Source organism: Strongylocentrotus purpuratus, unplaced genomic scaffold, assembly GCF_000002235.5.
Source record: "Strongylocentrotus purpuratus isolate Spur 01 unplaced genomic scaffold, Spur_5.0 spur5_scaffold_4, whole genome shotgun sequence".
Taxonomy (NCBI): Eukaryota; Metazoa; Echinodermata; class Echinoidea; order Camarodonta; family Strongylocentrotidae; genus Strongylocentrotus; species Strongylocentrotus purpuratus.
Genome location: NW_022145610.1, coordinates 5,194,183 through 5,214,767, shown reverse-complemented (window position 1 = coordinate 5,214,767; position 20,585 = coordinate 5,194,183). Strand labels below are relative to the sequence as shown.

The window sequence follows — 20,585 nt, the reverse complement described above, 5'->3', positions numbered from 1 at the left end:
AAATAGAATTCAGATAAGGATTAAGAGTCGAGAACAGAACACCGAATCGTCTGCTTTTTCTCATAATTTAATGAAACGTCAAAGGCAAGCTTCCGCGCTTTGCGCGGGAGGGGGAGAAACTGAATTCAGACAAGGATTAACATCGAGAACGGTACAGCAAATCGTCTACATTTATAATAATTTAATGAAACGTCAAAGCTTTCGCGCTTTGCGCGGGAGGGGGGGGGGGACTTCATTCAGACAAGGATTAACAGTCGAGATCGGTACAATAAATCGTCTTCTTTTCCTAATAATTTAAGGAAACGTCTAAGCTCCCACGCTTCGTGCGCTCTTTAAGTGATTCGCTTGCTCCTTACCGCCCCTCCCTAAAATAAGATCCTAGCTCCGCACCTGCATTTAAATATATAGCTTTGATGTTGACTAAGTTGACGAAATAATTCGTATATGTATGTCGTCGAGGAAAATGATCATTTGCGCATTCGCAATTACTATAGATATTCCATAGGAAAAACAATTTTTACCTTTGGCCCCGGGTTTATAGGGTTAAATTTGTAGATATTGGGACATTTAATTTTGTCGGTAATTGGTGGCTAGTTTTGTCGGTAATCGTTGGCCTCTACACCCCCCCCCCCCCCAACTGAAAAAGGTCTAGCGACGCCCCTGGCGGCACACCTAGAAACTATCGTATCCCGGTTGAAAACACTAGCTGAGCTAGAATATGCGCACTCATGCACCGGTTGCACCATGAACTTGGTTAGTCTGCAAGGACAGACTCTTTATCTGACTCTTTACCACATTTCCTAAAGCCTTCGGCGGAGTCTAGATCTGGCAGTTTCAGGCTGTGTCCGTTGCAGCCTGCTGTAGTCTCATTTTACAGACACAGTTACGAACGACGACTGACAAGGGTATAGTGCACGCACGTATCATACGCACACACAAGACAGTAGTCTCTGGTTTCATCCGAGTCTCGGTTGTCCGCATCATGACAACAGTTTCCTGATCGAGCTGCTCAGGAAGATGCTAGGAGTCCCTAGTCAGCGGAAATATTTGACATCTGTTACTCGTTTTGACCCACACAAACTTCACCTAAACCTTGCGTACAGAGATTATGTACAGTATACTGGGTAAACTGATGGTCGTATGCGGACCTAGTTTCCTGTTGCTAGCATTTATAGCAATATGCCACATTTTGCTTGGACTATACTTTATTCATTCTCCGTACCATGTATAGGAGTGTATATAAACTCCAGTAATGTTATTGTGTTGCTAGTAACAACAACATCACTTTTTTAAAGTTGGGTTAACTTCTTGGCTACATTTTGAAGTTTTAGATGGTGCTGATGACTGCTTGACGTGACTGCGAGTATAATACTGAGAACGATCGGACTGGTATGTACATTTTGATGTATCTCCTATCATCAGTTATTCAATGCAATTCTGTTAAAGAACATTTCGTTTACTATCATAGTGTATAATGTATATAGTAGTGTTAGTACTGCCACTTGAGATGTATAGGGTGTCATGTATTTTTAAAAGTATATCCTAAAGCTTGTCTTCATTTTGTTTGTTGTTCGCTGCCAAGTTTCAAAGATTTTCTTGTTGTTAAAATAAAGATTTTATGTGTGTGTTTTTTGTTCAATATTTGTTTATGAATATTATTTGTTGAACATTATATTTGTACTATTCAACTGTATTTCTTCCATGCCCCAGGGGGCCGTTAAAGAAATTTAAAAAAACATTGTCATTGTCAATCAGCTGACTCAGTTCTCTTCCTGGTTAGTGGTTAATATGCTCGTTTCATTTTATTGCCATACTTGATACTTAAAGGGACTTGAAACATAGATAATGTTGCTAAGGTAGTGATTTCAATGCTATAGGAATCTGAAAGTTTGAAGGAAACTGATCTGATTATTACAATTTCATTACATTTTAAGTGATTTTATGATCGTCACAACGCAATGAGTTGGCTCTATTTCTGACATTTGAGTATCGAAAGAATTTTAAAAGCCTGTCTTATGTCTTTTTTCATTGAAAACCGGTTGAGAAAATTCAAAAATGGTATTGGTAGGGAGAATTAACTGTAAGAGGGTGCCATAAATATCTTTGTGGTTTGAGAGTTTTTTCAGAATTTTGTTTGCATGTTAGAGGGTTAGGGTTAGTACAGTAAAAGGAATATAATAAGTAACATTTTATACAAAAATTACGCAGACAATAACAAAGCTACATTATAACATATCTGTTTAAAGGTACTATGTCCCATTTGCAGGCCCCAAAAATGAAAAGGTCATTCCAACGGCATTTGAAGGACAATACTAATTTAGAACTTCCCTCAGAACGAAATGGCTTGAAAATGGCTTTCAGTGGGAAAATAACGACCATTAGAGTATGTAGTTGTCGAACCGACTTAAGTGTTTGCAATTACCCAAGTAATAGTCTGATTTTCAAACCCTTTTACCAAAATAATGGTCGTACGTTTTGTGCTGCTCAAAAATTCAATCAGTTTAATTTTGGCCATTTAATATCAAGTTAGCAGGTTATTGATGTAGACAAATGCTCATGTATCATTTTATGTATGTTATTGCCAACAAAAAAAAACATGTCAGTCAGTCACTCAATAGTGTCTTGACAGTGAAGTCTAGAAGATAAACTGGTTTCCTTGCCAAATTTGAATTATTTGAATTATTGCTAGGACACTGCTAATGTTTAAATTTCACAGATAGGACATACATGAATTCCTGCAAAGTTCTACAGAATTTGATATTGGCTGCAAAAGGGACATATTAATTAAAGGGCAATCCAACACTTTGTTGGGTTGGATAGAGAAAATAGAAACCGAAAGGCAAAAGTTTGACATGAATCGGACCAATAATAAGGAAGTTATGAATGTTTGAAATATGAGATCACTAAGTAAATATTATGCGAATCTCAAATTGGTAGTTCGGTCAGTGGATTGTGACGTAGGACGTGGATAACTCTCCCATTTGCCGTGTACAAAAATATAATTAATTTCTGTTTTTCTCGTAAGTTACTTCTCCCTTAGAGCACTACTCAAAATACATCATAGATATTATGTTATTATAGGTCCTCTAAAAAGAATAGACCCTCCTGAGCAATGAACTTTGAGAGATTTAAATTTAAGTAATTCCGTATGTTGGAACAGAATCAACAGATGGGAAAGTAGCCCGGAACTACGTCACATTGGAGTGGAAATTAAAGGGAAAGAAGTAATAGAAAGAAATGGATTCGACTCCAAAAAATGAATCGGCCACTACTTTGGAATGGATTCCAGGACAATGTTTTGGAGTGGATTCGAACCCAAATGATCCCTAAGGGAATTCGTATAAAGAGTGTATTTCCACTTGCAATCGTCTTATCATTATCAGTACCATCATCATGTTTAATATTGTGATTGTTTTTAATATTATCATTATCATTATTATTATTATTATTATTATTACTATCTTTATTATAATTATTAAATTGCCAGAATTAGGAGGGGGATAAGGGAAGGGAGGCCGGTGTTGATGGGATCATGAGGCTAAACTTTTGATAAGTCATGTAACTTTACATAATTATTGCAGTCGATCTCTTAGGAGGGGTATGGGTAGGAGGGGGTCCTCTGTGTATGGTACCTCCCACGTACCAACAGTATTTTATTTTGCTAGTTATTGCCATTTAAGTTCATTTTCACATTGAATTTTAGATTTTAGCTAATTTTAGGTTTCCCTATGATAAACAATCAATTATTAAAGACTCATATCAAGTTCAAGTTCATTTTATTCAAAACCACACAAAATATGATATAATCTTTTACATAAAAAAGAGACCGGTAATAGTACATTAATCAACATATATTACTTGACTACATCATAAAATGAATGGTTTAAAGACCCCTTTAGAAGCTAAGCTTATGAGCGGGGCCCTATAGTCAACAAAGTACATACATTGACAATATAGCAATGTGAATAAAAAGAACGTAACGTATGACAATCTATACGTGTTTTTGGTCTTTGGTGGAAATTTCCAAACTTCCCGATTATTAATTGTAAAATACAGCATTAAATTTTGCCCTGCCAGTATAGGCTAAGAGAGAGGTGCGTTTTGTGCTTTTTCACACCCATCTTGATTTTGGATGTAAGAAAGATTAAACTTAATGTTATTCTTGATAAGTTTTGTCATCTCCATATTCCTGGCCGCGTTTCTTTTATGATTCATAGATGTATTTCATTTTTAAACGGTGTAGAACACCGCAATCTCTCCTAACCTGCGTGATTTCCTGCATAGGTTTGTATTCCTTCCTCTTCAATAGATCGAGTCCTCGATAATGTGAGTAAGTCTGCCTGACATACGGAGTATTGCCTATATAATGCAGACTTATATAGGCCTATAAGGGTGGGGGAGGGGAGCAATTGATGCAGCGTTTTCCAAAAATCTATGAAAAATGCAAAAATACTTCGGTCCTCGGCTCGGAGCGAACATTTCCCCCTTTTCAATTGATAATCTGCTAATATTATCAAACACTCGAAAAACTAAATTGTTAAATCACCTCGGCCCATTTAAAAGGACCACTTTTTCAGAATGCAACGCTATGCTCATTGATCAGACTGGACCTTGCAATATAAAGATTGAATCTAGCATCTAGTTTTTAGAGTGTATAGGTTTATGCATTGAATTACTGAGTACACTCCGATGATAAAATAAATTTAAAATAAAGAAAATTATTGTTACCCTTCCTGAAAATAGAAGCCAATTCGTCTGCCAGATAGATGACCTATAACCCCGCTACATGTTTCGGGTGGGTTTTCATTCCTGAAACGTATTGAGAGGTAGTGGATTGACACCAGCTGCAAACTTAATTACGAACGACCGCGTGAACTGGTTGATAAATCCATGCTCTTATTAGACGGAGCAGGGGCGCCTACATGAGTTTGTGAAGGGAGGGGGTCCTGTTCTCTAAAAGTGGGAAATCAAGGATCATCTTGTTTAGAGGTGTTGTGGTCTAGTGGGTAAGTCGTTGGACTGTGGATCACTGGGTACGCGGTTCGAGTCCCGTCACGGCACCAATGTCCGAAATCGGCTGCCCAGCAGAGCCGGGGTAATAGTTGGAGCGCCCATAGAAATATCCAATATTATTATCATTATTTGAGGGTTGTTGACATACAGTGACGCAAAAATCTCTGGCATAACAACAAACAAAATATATAATGAAGAAACAAGCCAAATAAATTTCTGGGGGCGGCGCGTGCACACTTCAGTGGACCCCCTCCTGGATCCGCCTCTGTTGAGGCCAAATCATGGGCCACATGATTGTATGAACACCATAGGGCTCTGTGCTGTAAGCTGAAGGCTTATATACCTTTATCATTATTGTGGAAGTGGAGGAGGGTCGAGGAATAAAAGATTACAAAACCCAAACAAATAGGCAAACCGAACCCCACAACATTTACAATATGGATTTGTTTTATCTCCCCCGAAACTTATCCAAACATGTATCTTGTAGAATAGGTTGAGTTCTTGTCAAGATGACAAATAATTTATGAGCTTTCTCATTCGTTTTTGTTAGATTGGAAGAATATCATTACCATACATTAGAGAAATGTCCCTTGGTAATACCAAGATAACCATCATAATTATTCGAAATGTAATGAGATTATGTGACAAGTTTGGACCAGACTTCCATACCACATGACTGTGTGCGTATTTTATAACCATTTCTGTGAATTTCCCCTTTTGCTTCCAGAAAGTGTTTTTTCCACAAATATGAAAGCTTGACAATAGTCACAGTCGATATTAGCTATTAGAGCTTTTAGCCTGTGCAGTTGTTTGAGATACACTTTGAAATATATATAAGAGGAAACAGGAAACCACAAGTTGTTGATGTAGTGTTCTCTTTTCCCTCTAAACATAGTGCGCCAATATACAGAGGCGGATCCAGTTGAGTGCTAGCCTCTTGTCGATGGCCCTGGCGCTGTTGGAGTCCGTAGTCGACATCAGCGCCAATGCCATCGTCAAGAGGCTAGCTGGGTGCCGAAAGAAGAAACAAGAGAGAGAGGGAGAGAGAGCTACGTAAACAAAGAGAGAAAAGAGACGGGAAAGGAGGTAAAATGGAAGAAGACCCTGATATCACCAGGGCTTGTGAATAACAAGTTTCTTTATTTGTATTATCACTCAGTCAAGACGGCCATGAAAGGGGGTTGACGGTATATGGACGCAGGCCAATAATATTATGAAACAATAAAGAAGAGAAAGATTGACATTTAAAAGTGCCGAGGAGTGATCACATTGTCAAAATGCTAGATAAATCCAATTGGATTCCACTTCTAATGTTGGATCCAGTTTGTAAAGGCTCAAGAGACTAAGTCTACTATTTAAAATGATGATTTATCACTTTAACACTTAAGAGTGTACCCTTTGATAGCCCCATCGTTAAGGACTCTTGCCAATTCTAGATTGATATTGAATTACAAATTAACTGTTGGAGTCCGTAGTCGACATCAGCGCCAGGGCCATCGTCAAGAGGCTAGCTGGGTGCCGAAAGAAGAACAAAAGAGAGAGAGAGAGAGAGAGAGAGAGAGAGAGAGAGAGCGACGTAAACAAAGAGAGAAAAGAGACGGGAAAGGAGGTAAAATGGGAGACGACCCTGATATCACCGGAGCTTTGTGAATAACAAGTTTCTTTATTTGTATTATCGCTCAGTCAAGACGGCTATAGTTCTGAAATGTTGAAACTTAAGAACTTCTGGGGCTCTACCCTTGTACCCCACCCGGGAGGGCTGGCTAAATACATGTAGCAGAGGCTGTTTGAATTTTAAGTAGAAAATACAATATTATCGCTTGTGACGACCATTTTAAAGGTTCTAAATTGCTAAAAGCTGAAGAGCGACCGGAGGCTCCGCCCCTTGACCCCTTGGACAATCCTTGATCAGCCGATGATAATATAGGATGGTATCAGCAAACAAAAGGGGCACCAGGAAAGTAGCAGATAAGCGTTATGTGATGAGTTTGTCTCAATTAGTTGTCTCATTTGTCCCATCAAAAGGTGCATTTTAGACATGTCTAAAGAATGGCACATAAAAAAATTATGAAATATTTATAAAAAAAAAGAAAATCATATATCCTTGCCCAGATAGAAACATTCTCGTCGCCTCGCCATGAAAGGGGGATGACGGTATATGGACGCAGGCCAATAATATTATGAAACAATAAAGAAGAGAAAGATTGACATTTAAAAGTGCCGAGGAGTGATCACATTGTCAAAATGCTAGATAAATCCAATTGGATACCACTTCTAATGTTGGATCCAGTTTGTACAGGCTCAAGAGACGTTATCACTTTAACATTTAAGAGTGTACCCTTTGAATGCCCCGTCGTTAAGGACTCTTGCCAATTCTCGATTGATATTGAATTATAAATTAACTGCACGCAGTGATGAGCGTAGTAGTACAATTATATTTCAATTAAGTTCCTCCACCTAATAGAAATGGGGATTCTCTACATTGACTCGAATATAAACTATGAAAAGATAATAATGAGGTAATACCTTTTATATTAGGCGTTAACAAAAAAGATGTTGTATATTGCCCTTTCCGACTTAATCTACGGTCGGCTTTTTAATTTAAAAAAAAATTTGTTACCGTTTTTTTAGAAATTGCTATTGAATAGATAAAAAAAAAAGAGTATTTTGTTTGTTTAAATGGGATATAAATGCAGAAAATCATCAAATTACTCCCGAATTCTCACTCGTCTTCTGCCCTATAGTTTCGAAATCCTGCTAGCGTAAACGAGTAGGCCCCGGCCTCGTGTACGTGTATATACCATGCACTGCACCAGCTAAATCCAACGAGATTTGGGCGACGTTCCCAGTTTTTGGTTTTTGGGGGCGGCGGTCGGTGTTTTGAGGGGGAAGAAAAAAAGTTTTTAAAAAAAGAGAAAGATTCCCGACCGACCGACCCAGGTTCTGTCACCCGAAGGGCAATACAACATCGTTTTTTGTTAGGCCTTATACGGCAGGGACTTTGTAACATTGTTCAGATGAGAGAAAATGGTGCTAAGGTAGTGACTTCAATGCTAGATGTACAATTAAAGATAACCTGAAAGTTTGAGTGACAAGAGACCATTGATAACAATTAATTGGGGAAACCTGATCTGATCGATTCTTTAATTCTTCTAACTATATTATTACAATTTATTTACAGTTTAGCTGCATGTAATTCGTCACAAAGATATGAATTGGATCTGTAACCATTCCAGACATTTAAGTGATGAAAGATTTTGTAAAGCCTGTCTTATGTCTTATTCTCATAAAAAAACCGTTGGGAAAATTCAACATTGATTAGGAGAATTTGCTGTTAGACGGTGTCGCACAGTGACGCCTTCAAAGAAAACTATAGATATCCTTGTGGTTTGAGAATTTGTTCAGGATTTATTGCCTACTAGAGGGTCATAGAAGGAAAATAATAAGTAACATTTCATACAAAAATGATGCTTTTTTTTTATCAACCTTCAACAATGTTACCGAGTCACATTAAATAGATAGAGAGGTCAGGCGCGGATCCAGGATTTCTTAGGGGGGGGGCCCAAATTTGAAATTATGTGAGCCAAATATTGGTACGTTATGGTGACCAACAGTGACGTAATGCGGGGGGGGGGGGGCGAGTTCCCCCCTTCCCAGGCTTTGACGTTTCATTATATTCGTTGTACCGTTCTCGAAAATAATTTTCGTCTGAATTTAGTTTTTCTCCTCCCGCGCGAAGCGCGGAAAATTTTACGACTTATTAAATTATTAGAGAAAGAAGACGATTCGTTGTACTGTTCTCGACTCTTAATCCTTGTCTAAATTCAGCCCCCCCCTCCCCCCTTCCTGCGCGAAGCGCGGAAGCTTTGACGTTTTATTAAACTATTAAAGAAAGAAGACGATTCGTTGTACCGTTCTCGACAATAATTCTCGTCTGAAATTGGTTTTTCCCCTCCCGCGCAAAGCGCGGAAAATTTTACGACTTATTAAATTATTAGAGAAAGAAGACGATTTGTTGTACAGTTCTCGACTCTTAATCCTCGTCTGAATTCAGGTTCCCCCCTCCCGCGCGAAGCGCGGAAGCTTTTACATTTCATTAAATTATAAGAGGAAGAAAACGATTAGTTGTAAAGTTCTCGACTCTTAATCCTTGTCTAAATTCAGTTCCTCACCCTCCCCTCCTGCGCGAAGCGCGGAAGCTTTGACGTTTTATTAAACTATTAAGGAAAGAAGACGATCGTTGTACCGTTCTCGACTCTTAATCCTCGTCTGAATTATGCCCCCCCCCCCTCCCGCGCGAAGCGCGGAAGCTTTTACATTTCATTAAATGATTAGAGGAAGAAAACGATTCGTTGTAAAGTTCTCGACTCTTAATCCTTGTCTAAAATTCAGCCCCCCCCTCCTCCCCTCCTGCGCGAGAAAGAAAACGTTCTCTATACTCTTAATCCTTGTCTGAATTTCAAAGAGGTGGGGTCGAGGTGGCGGAGCCGGCCCCGGAAGCCCAGTGGTTTTAGGCGTTTAATTAAGGTCAGATGAGCATATTTTTGTGTATACCTTATTATTTTGTGACACTGGCAAGTCACTATTTGGGGTGGGGTCCAGGGGGCGGAGCCCCAAAAAATCAGGGGTTTTAGGCATTAAATTACCGTCAGATGATCATCTAAGAGGCCGCCGTAGGGCCCTAGAAGCTTAGGGGTTTTAGGCATTTAATCACGGTCAGATGAGCATATTTTGATGCCTCGAGGCTCTTGATCCCCGCCGTACCTCGGGCCCTGACATGTAGGAATCTCAAGAATCATATTTTTTGCCTGGTTGTAAATTTAGGATTTTTTTTTATTTTCCAACAAACACATACAAACGTATAATTTACTAAAAAGTGAGGAAAAATTTCGGAAATTATGTCATTTCAGCATTATTTGTAATACACCGTTGTGGAATCAGAAATAAACCACGTTTGAATTTGATTTCCCCCAAGCCCCCCCCCCCCCCTCTATCAGTACGCCAGTATCTCCTCTTTTCCTTTTTTTTTCTTTCCCTTTCCTTCCTTCTCTCTTATTTTTTTTTTGATTGGGGGGGGGGGGGGGTTAACAGCCTGGGAGGCAAGGCCCTTTCGGCCCCCCCCCCCCGATTTCCTTCTTCCCCCTTTACTTTTCTTCTTCCTCTTCTTTCTTTCCCTTTTCCCTTTCTCCCTTCTTTTCCTTCTTCTCTTTTTTTTTTTTTTTTTTTTGCGGGGGGGGGGGGCCAAGGCCCGCTCGGCCCCCCCCCTGGATCCGCGCCTGAGAGAGGTAAACATAGCTGCCAACTAGGTAATTGACGATCATGTTTTTTTTTTTTTTTTTTTTTTTTTTTGGCGTAAATATGATTTATCGTAGCGAGTGCTGTGCAGTATGGCCGCCATCCGGCGAACATTCGCTGAGAAAGACGGAAAAGTATGATTATTTTCTTAATAGAAGCCAATTTTTCATGGAAAACTGATGTGTTGTGGTGACCAAACATTTCAGATAATCATGTGCTCATGCGTCCGCGCAGTGTTGGTGTGCCGTTTTTTTTAGATTGATAGCGCCGCATAGGAAATTGCTGATTTATTCCCCAAATTACTGATTTTGAGCCTTGTGATTATTGATTTTCTGCCCTGGAGGTTGGCAGCTCTGGGTACAACATTAACAGCAGCTGTGTACATTCATATCATGTTTAATGGGTTTGAGTGACGGCATAAACTGGTTGATAAATCCATGATGTTATTCAATAACTTTAGTTATTATGGCTTTATAATTATGTTAGCCCCAAAATGCTATTAAAATGAGAATGTCACAGAAATCGGCCCCAAAACATATACTTTTGATATCACAAAAGATTCAAAATAAATATGATAGGGCCATAACTGTTAGCCCCTATAACTCTGCTGTTGTGAATAAAATATTTCTCTGAAACGAAAATGTTACTGCTACTGAAAATCAACCCGCAACATAATAAAATAAGATTTTCTAGAATCCCCCTCGAAAAACATCAAATGTTGTATTATGCGTTATTTAGAACTTTTATTACAATAACTTAGAGGTGTGTATAAGCTGTTGGTCCTATAATATGTCATAATTCATAATCGTTGATGACACTGGAATATGAGAGAAAACAGAAACTTACAACAGAACAGCGGTAATTTGTTTAATATCTGACCCGAAACAATGCGCTATATTAACTTTAATATTACAAGGGCTATAAACTATTAGCCCTAGACCGATATTTTGAAACTGTTACAAAAATCCACAACATAACAAAAGTAATTCGTATAACCTGTCAATACTTTTGCCCCCCAAAATGCAGCATGTAACCCCCGCCCCCTCTCCCTAGTTAGGTACCTTGTAGGGACATAAGTTGCCTGCGAGCTGTCCCAGAAAAAACGAAACCGAGAATTATCGATGTTTTATCATAACTTAGTCACATTTATAATTAATAAATGACACATATTTGGAAAGTTTAGATCCTCCTCTTTCATCTGATGCAACATTATGATGCATATTAGAGAGGAAACCGAAAAGTCATTTGGCGGACGGCATCTGAATTTCAAAGAGAAAATCACATTTCTAGAAAGTTGAGTTTCTGCCCTTTCATTATATTATGACACCTCAATCAGGAAAAATGAGCAAGGAATGACAAAGTTCTGTTTGTTTAAAGTAGTGCTTGCATTTCCGTAATTATTTTTATCAAACAAATTCGTTTTCACTGGCTGTCTGCCGTAGCAACAAGCAGAATTGACAAAAGACTTAACTCCGTTTCGTTGACAATCAGCCATGCATCAAGTCTTTCGTCTACGAATCATCTTCTTTTTCTAATGATTTAATGAAACATCAAAGCTTCTGCGCTTCGCGCGGGAGGGGGGGGGGGGCAACTGAATTCAGACTAGAATTAAGAGTCGAGAACGGTACAACGAATCGTCTTCTTTCTCTATTAATTTATGAAAAGGGGAAAGGGGAAACTTCCGTCTACGAATCGTCTTCTTTTTCTAATGATTTAATGAAACGTCAAAGCTTCTGCGCTTCGCGCGGGAGGGGGAAATTGAATTCAGACAAGGATTAAGAGTCGAGAACGGTACAAGGAATTGTCTTCTTTCGCTAATAATTAAATAAAACGTCATAGCTTCTAGCTACGCTCCGCGCGGGAAGGGCGAATTAATTAAGAGTCGCGAACGGTACAACAAATCGTCTTCTTTCTCTAATAATTTAATGAAATGTCAAAGCAAAGGGGGTAAACTGAAAAATAATTTAGCTGCTGGCCACGGGTTTATAGGGTTAAATTTTAGACATTGGGACATTGGCATTAATGTATTTGTCGGTAATTGGTGGCTATTTTTGTCGGTAATCGGTGGCCTCTACACTCCCCCCCCCCCCCTCCCCCCACTGAAAAAGGACTATCGACGCCCCTGGTGACATTGCTAAATCAAACAAAATACTTAGTTCTAAGAAACATAAAATGTGCAAATATTGGAAGAAGAGATTTGATGTGGTTGAAAGCTGACAAAGCTGAAACACAGGGGCAAATAATTAAAAAAAAGAATGGCTTGTTCAAAGTTAAGATAACTGGACAACGAACGATTCACTTTTGTTTGACAGACAGTTTTGGAATGAAGCAGACCAAAGACCCAGTTATGGTCATGAATACTTATCGACCTTCATCTGTAAAAAATCTTTTGATTGAATTTCCGCGGGATACTTTTACATGCAGGGTCATCGTTGAACTTGACATTCGCTATCTATCTTAGCATGCAAAGGTCAGCCCATAATCTAGGCTGCTGGACGGGAAGGTGAAGTATAGAAAAAAACTGCTATGTTTGTTTTATGAACATTTCCCGTCATCATCATACGTCACTTCATAACAAGTTTAATTTGTATCCATAATGATGACGAAGAGTTAGATACAGAGGACGCAAGCTTTACGTACCCCCACAAGAATGACTGAAATAGGGGGGGGGGGGTGAAAAGGATATTTCAAAGTTGAATGCAACATTTACTTTCTTTCATTTTTTTCCTTCTACATCAGAAAAGTACTCAAGAAATGTGTATATTTACATATTAATGACATAAGTAATCCTAATCTATTAAAAGTTTTGACTGAAGGAAGAATGCCTAAACTCTAAAAGCATGGGCTTGTGTCGGATTCGCCTTATTGAACCTATAGAAGGATGGAAATGAGAAGAAACGTTCAAACAAAGAAAGGGAAAATTAATCTATAGAAAAAGTATACTGCAACAAATTACCTGAAGTGTATAACTGAGTTGTATAACAGTTCCTGCATATATGAATATTTGAGCGGAAAGAACAAAGTAAAAAGAATGAGGAAGAAAAATAATGTGAAAATGCAATGACACAAGTTCAAGTTCAAGTTTTCAACAAGAAAAACACATAATGGACATTAAAGGCCATCTGTACTATTTTGGCTATAGGAGGGATTAGGCCACCAGAGAGGTCACTGACATGTGGCCATCTCATCAACTCAGCTCTCAATTAACATAATAAAAAGATAATCATGGGGGACCAATGGTCACCGGTTAGGCATTGTTTTCTATGTAGAGGGAACAAGGAGCTACTATAGTAGTACAGTGGGCCTTTAAAAAAATACTTAAACTGCAAGCATTTTACAAAGTATACAAAGGTAATTATACAAGTGTACATGTAATTTTTCTTTGCATAAAAAAAACACTGTTTATATTAGTCATAATTTAGTTACAAGGAATGATTATACGATATTCATATCATACAATCTAAATCAAGAAGGACAAAATAGAAAAAGAGATGTTGGTGTATATTTATATGTCAGATGAAAATGGAGGGATCCACTAAAAAGCATAGCTTGTAGAGTGTGGACCCCTCAACAAATAATGTTATAAAACTTAACACAATAATAAAACAATAAAAAACAAGTTTTTTGTGTACGGAGTCTTCTGAGGAGAACATGTATCAATAATAATAATATTATCAACATATAAGACGCAGTGTGGAGGCACAAGGGTAGAATTATGAACTACATGGACAACATTATAGAAAAGAAAAGGATGAGTGGGTGTGGCCCGCATGAATGAAGGACAGTGTATATGAAAAATAGGAAGTACGTGATAGGAAGTACGTGATGAGAGAGGCTGAGCGCGCACTTTTAACTTATTCCCCCATGCTGTGAGTGCCCCCCTCAAACTCTGGACCCTGTACGCTACGCCACTGTGACTAAAGAGACCTTGATAGCAATGAGCGTCTGATGTGTCTGCAATTCTGCATAATGTTAAAAGAAAGGACCCGGTATATATTTGTAGTTTTCGTAAAATGGAGCGTTCTGGGTCCAATCATTTACATTAATGTCCACTCGCCATGATGCCTAGATACATAACTTATTATAACATTTGCCGATACAAAGGCCCGAATTCACAAAGGAGGTTTGTTGACAAACCTATGTTTTCGTGCGTCATAATTCATGACGTGTTTTGACGCGTTTTTACAAACGTAAAAAAACGCGTAAAAACGCGTCGTATGACGTACATAAACCTAGGTTTGTCGACAAACCGCCTTTGTGAATTCGGGCCAAAGTGTTATAAGAAAGATAGATACAAGTCCTAAGATGGTTTTCGAAACACCAACTTCAGTGCAATCCATAGTTTATTGCCTGTAGAAATCATGTTTGGACTATGTATTGTGACACTGTTCACATATTTCTTTATGTGATGGACAAGGCTACTGAAATTGTCGTAAAGGTTGACTTTCCGAAAGTCTTTACGGTCGTGAACAAGATTAATATTGATGAAAAGGGAAGAGAAAGTATAAATGGGAGGGATCTTTTCTCAATCATCCTCAGTGAAATTTTGTAGGTATGGTTGTCGCATTATCCTATAAACTGTGTGTGAATTCCACAAGGATTGAAAGGTATAGACCAGTTCTGGTCATGCGATTGCATTGTGAAAGAAACGTTGTGGAATCGATTAGAAAAGGTTGATCATTTAGCATATAAGTATTGGTGTGTACTGCAAGGTTCTGGAATCATCAACATGATGAGAAATTTGGCTCAGTCTTGGTAAAGTTACAAGCACTGTCAACAGAAAGATGTATATGGGACTATGCGATATCTATCCAGGCTGGATCGATATAATAATTTACCAAATATATCAATTAGTATAGGCGATTTCCCGACAAAATTTGTATCATCATGTATTAGTCAAAACATATTCTTTCACATGATTGGTAATATTTAAGAGCTTCCATTTCTTTTTTTGAGAGGGGGGGGTGGCGTTTCCAAAACTGGTCTATGCCTTTAAGCTAAAAAATACAAAGTTATGACTATTTTGTAAAACGTATCATTTGTTCAAAAGTTTTACAAAAGAGCTCTCTGAATGGTCTCGGTGCACAATAAGCGTGAACCGGTCTCTTCTTCGTTCCCGACAAACCATGACTTCCTGGTGAAATTACCAATGAAACATTTAAGATTAACTTTTCATTTGTAAAATGTCATGAAGATATATTATTAACAATATCTTTCAATTACAAGAAGCAAAATAAATTATTTCCAAGAAGTTTTTGAAATAAATGATAATTTACTTATATTTTGTTCAACTTATTCATATCATGAATCATAACGTGAGCAATGTACTGCAATAAACACCCTAGCAATGTTTAAATTAAATAACTATATATTACTTAATCTACAATTTCAATGACGGCTTCGTACTTGTTAAGATATTGCCAATCAAAATCTCATTGCTTTTTTTTTGGGGGGGGGGGGACACCCCGTATTGTCATTAATCTTTCTTCTATTTTCTATATTATACAGAATGATGCATATGTGTCTCGCTCGTGGAAGTCGCCTTATTAACCTCTTGAACTTCCCTAGAACTCGATGACGTCGTCGTCGTCGAAAGTGATCTCCCTGAGGAATAATTTGCAGAAAGCCTCTCGTAAATCAGTCTTTTGACCATGTGCCTGATTAAAAGAGAGGAGCAGGCCCTCAGAAGAACGTGAAATAGAAAACTCATTTCTACGACGGATATAAGGAGGAATAGCGCATGTTTGTTAACTTTGAGCCTGACCAAGGTGTGCCCCAGGAGTGTTAACAAGGAGTAGCATAAACTCACACCAATTAAGACTTTTGCGCTTCTGTGCCAAATCGTTGTTGATCTGGAGGCACTTTGATACACCATTGGTCGCAGTTGTGTTTTGACCCGATGTAAGGATGAAAATGAACTTGCCGTTGGGCTGGCAACAAAGTTAGCAAGATGAGGACTATCCAATCCCGATTGATTACGGCGGAACAAGGAAAGTTATATATTTTGTGAAATCTATCAAGATTTACTTCAGTGCTTGAGATTCATGGAACTTTGCAGTGTGGGGGAAACAACCAACCAACCAACCATGCGATGGAACAAACAAACTAAAACGCGGTTATTACAGTGAACATATATCTCATGACGTTTGAAGATAAGTTTTTGGTTTTGCTATTGAAGCATCAACGTAACCAAATGTGAAATTTTCTTCGGCAATCCTTGATCTTTCTATTCTGTGGTGGTCCAAGCACGAAATCTAACATGATGGGAGCAGAACGCACACCGTGTTATGGAATTCTCCATATGAAGGTGATATCATCGGCCAGTACGTCTCGACTGTTTAGATCGTTGCTCCTGTTCATGAGTATCTTATTTGTATTATTATTCGTCTACCAGAACACGAAGTCCTCTCGTCACTCAAGGCCCATATTAGCACAAGAAAGCCTGCCAATCAGAAAGCATACCCGTCCAAGAAAAGTTGTTTCAATTGACCCTCATAGACTCAGAGCCAGGAATCAAAGTAAGAGATGGATCAGACAGAGAAAACAAATAACCCAGACAGCTAACAAGACAGCTGAGCTCGGAACTAGTAGACTGGAAGAATTAAAACAAGGAATGCTCGTCACAAGAAGCATGGCAGATTATATTTTGGAACACACGCAGGGAAATGCTCGGATGAGGGATGTCTTTGATGATAGTGAAAGGACGAGAGAAGCGCAAAAGTTACAGGAGAACAGGTATTGGACGCAAGTAAAGGATGAGCTTGTCCGTAAAGATTACAAATATGATGACATTTCCGAGGATGTCGTGAAAAATGAATCTACACGGCCGGTTTTTATTGTTATTCTAGCGAGAATGAGAACGGGGTCGACCTTAATAGGGGAAATCTTTAATCAGAACCCATCGCTCTTTTTTATCTACGAACCGCTGATATCCATTGACCCCTTGTTGAGGTCGGGCCATGTCGATGTCAGTCAACACGGAAACATCTCATCCGATCTCCTGCTCGGCTACAGCCGCTGTGACTTTCGGGAAAACCTCACGCGATCATGGCTGAGATGGAACGGCGGATCAGTTCGGAACAGCAAAATTGTTTCCCTCTGCAAAAAGCCACCCGGACCCAAAAGCCGATACCGCAATTGCTCTGCCATCACCGTTGACGACATGCGAAATGTCTGCAGGCAGTCCCACCATCGCGTCTGCATAAAGACGATTCGCTCAGACCTCGACTACTTCAAACCCCTAGTTGATGCCGGAAAAAACGTTAAGATCATCCACTTGGTGAGGGATCCGCGAGGTACAGCTAATTCTAGAAGACTTTATTACAACTTCAGCAGGCCCAAGCTACCGCCCAGAATCATTAAGGGCAATGCCCGCAGGACTTGGAAAGGTAGGAACTACTATTTATAAATGTCTATTGTATGATTTATATATGGGTTATTCTGCCCATTAATGTTTCTGATATGATATGCCATGTAATATGATTGAAATACAGAATTAGATGTAGCCCATGAGACCTACCATGCCGCTATCGCCGGTATTCTGGAAAGTCATCTGAGGTTTCACGATAGCATCGCGTTATTTTGCAGCCCGGCCATGTGACCTTTTTTTAGGATTTACCAGACTGACATCGTCATGTGAGTTGTAGGGCGTAGGGTGTCCGAAATAACCAAACCAATGTCTTCAAGCTAACTCTACATTCGTCAAAAGTAATGAACTAAGGACACAGATTGCCATTGCCACCCCATGCACCCCTAATTATGAAGATAAACTGTCGAATAATCTTCATGGACCAAGAATGGACCAGAAATGGCCTTGTGGTACAGTCACTTTTGTCAATAATGCAGTTGGAATCCTTCCTGCAAGGTTCGAATGTTCTCTGACTTTCTTTTATCAGTTATATATGCATATCATACAGCTTTAATCTTCATATTATGATTAACTGTAGAATGAAATGAAACTTCGAGCATTATTCACACTTTGTACTCTGATTTCTTTATTCTCCTTTCATGAAGGTAAACTAGACTCTCTAGGATTATTGGGTGACTACCCAGATCACGTGGTGCATACCATACCTCGCCTTTGTCAGTGGACCAGAGATTCCATCCTTCAAGTCCAGAACAAAAAACCCTCGTGGCTTCGCAACCGCTATAAGTTAGTACGGTACGAGGACTTCGCCTTGGACCCGCTTCGTGCTGCACGCCAGATCTACGACTTTGTTGGTCTCGAGTTTCCGCGCGTTGTCAAGGAATGGATCGTGTCCAACACGCGCTTTAATGACCAGCGAAGCGTGAAGCTCTTTAGCACGCACAAGAATTCGATCGAGACGGCATTACGATGGAGGCAGGCTCTGCGGCCGTTGCAGGTTCGGCAGGTCGAACAGATCTGTCCGGCAACCATGAAGCTGCTAGGGTATAAGAAAGTAGAAAACATTAGTGATATTGCCAATATAAATGTGAGTCTGGTGGAGCCCTGTCGATTCCGGATACGTTCTGAGACCGTCGTAAAACTAAATACTATGCTTCCATCTGACAGTGATAAACGTATCAATATTTCCTTTTAGTAAGACGTCAGTATACGTTGCCTCTCTCTCAACCCAGCTGTTATAAATGGAACCCTGTACGAAGTGATTCGTCGGATGCTTTCAGTACTCCCGATACGGCAGCTTGAATATAGCTATTATTGTGATAATAGTTCTTTGTATGCTGCTTTAATATTTCATTGGATGGACCTTAATATTATGTGCGCAGGATATTATTATAAATTTATAATCTAAGGTTATAAACATTTTTACTAACAGTATTTTTGTTAAAAGTGGGACCCATGTTTAGGGATTTTTTGTGTGAAAAAGTGACCCATGAGAGCGGCACACCTCCGTATGTCCCAATATGTGAGTTCCCCTCCTCCCTGGGATTTTCGCACAATATTACAAGGACACGAAAATGTTAGGTGGCGTTGCGGTTAGTCGGTACAGTATATCCATAATTATGTAGAATTAAAGTTTTTTTATCGCGATGATCAGTTGAATAACCAACACTATTTATTATATGCATGCCGAAAAATGTATAATACATGTATGTTAAGGTATATTAATAAGAAAAGTTTAATGCTATTCATGATGGAGATCATTATACCTGTTGTCCATAAAATTGCAATTATATTTCATGTCTCTTCTCATAGACCTCTTGTGACATACGGTTTATTCTTGATCGATGACGTTTATAATTACATGAATTTTCTCAGAATTTATTCATCGGTCTCTGACTCTTAAGTTTGATCATAAGAATTCGGAAAATATATAAAACATTTCTAAAAGAATAAATTAATATCTTCTCACAAAAGAGGTAAACTTAAATTATTCCAACTTTATGGGAAACAGTGAATCTATATGTTGGCTATAAATGTTTAGTTTTTTTTATGTCTACGTACTAGGGTACATGCAAACTATTTAATGGTATTTTCATATATCATTCCTCCTCCAAAATGATTTGAATGAATACTATTAATAATCCTTGTTTTCTTTGAACATAATTTGTGCACAATTGAAATTATGTTGCGACGTATAATTGTTTTTGATAATTACCATTTTGAATTTGAATATTTGTTGAGTTCCCTTGCATAATGGTTGCAAGGATTTTATTTGAATTCCAATTTCCTATATTATATGAAGCGTGAAGGTACAAGTGTTTCACACTGGCGTGTATATGGGAAATAATTGGCGAAAATATTAACGCTCGGTCGCTGTGCTAACCTTACAGTCATGTACTCAGGTGTGACTTTTTTCTTCGATTCCGTCTCCAGGACCAGTGACATAGCTAATGCATGTGGTACAGGGGCACGTGCCCCCAATCGAGAGGTACGGGAGAAGGGACGAGTAAAGAAGACGCCTTTATCACCTCCTGCACGCCCTAATCAGTATACTACGTGTATATATTTTGCGTTTCATTTCCCAAGTAAGATTGCAATGGTACTCCTCCTATCTCAACAATGCCCCCTTAATGGATGGACTCATGCATGCACTGCCTATTTCCATGCAATAGTGCATAGTGCCAAGATTTTTTTTTAAATATATTAATTATTATACGATTACATACATTTTGTATTCTTGTAAATATTTGTTATTTTTTCATATGAACACATAAAGTGAATATACTTAAGCACATAAAATATTATGTGGCCTTTCAGAGTTTAGCGTTGGGGCCATTGAATGTTTGCCATTGGCGCTATGAAGCAGTAATAAAATCATTTAAGGTTTTCACAATGCTTAACAATGATCATA

General features: G+C 38.7%; 1 protein-coding gene across 1 annotated transcript; it reads left to right on the top strand.

Moving 5' to 3' along the window:
• The first annotated feature begins 1,207 nt into the window (after positions 1 to 1,207).
• LOC574872 (carbohydrate sulfotransferase 3) lies at positions 1,208 to 20,585 on the top strand. Its single transcript, XM_775274.4, has 3 exons — positions 1,208 to 1,389; positions 15,817 to 17,696; positions 18,322 to 20,585. Exons 2-3 carry the CDS (start codon positions 16,568 to 16,570, stop codon positions 18,867 to 18,869), a joined length of 1,677 nt encoding a protein of 558 aa, XP_780367.3. The 5' UTR covers positions 1,208 to 1,389; positions 15,817 to 16,567; the 3' UTR covers positions 18,870 to 20,585.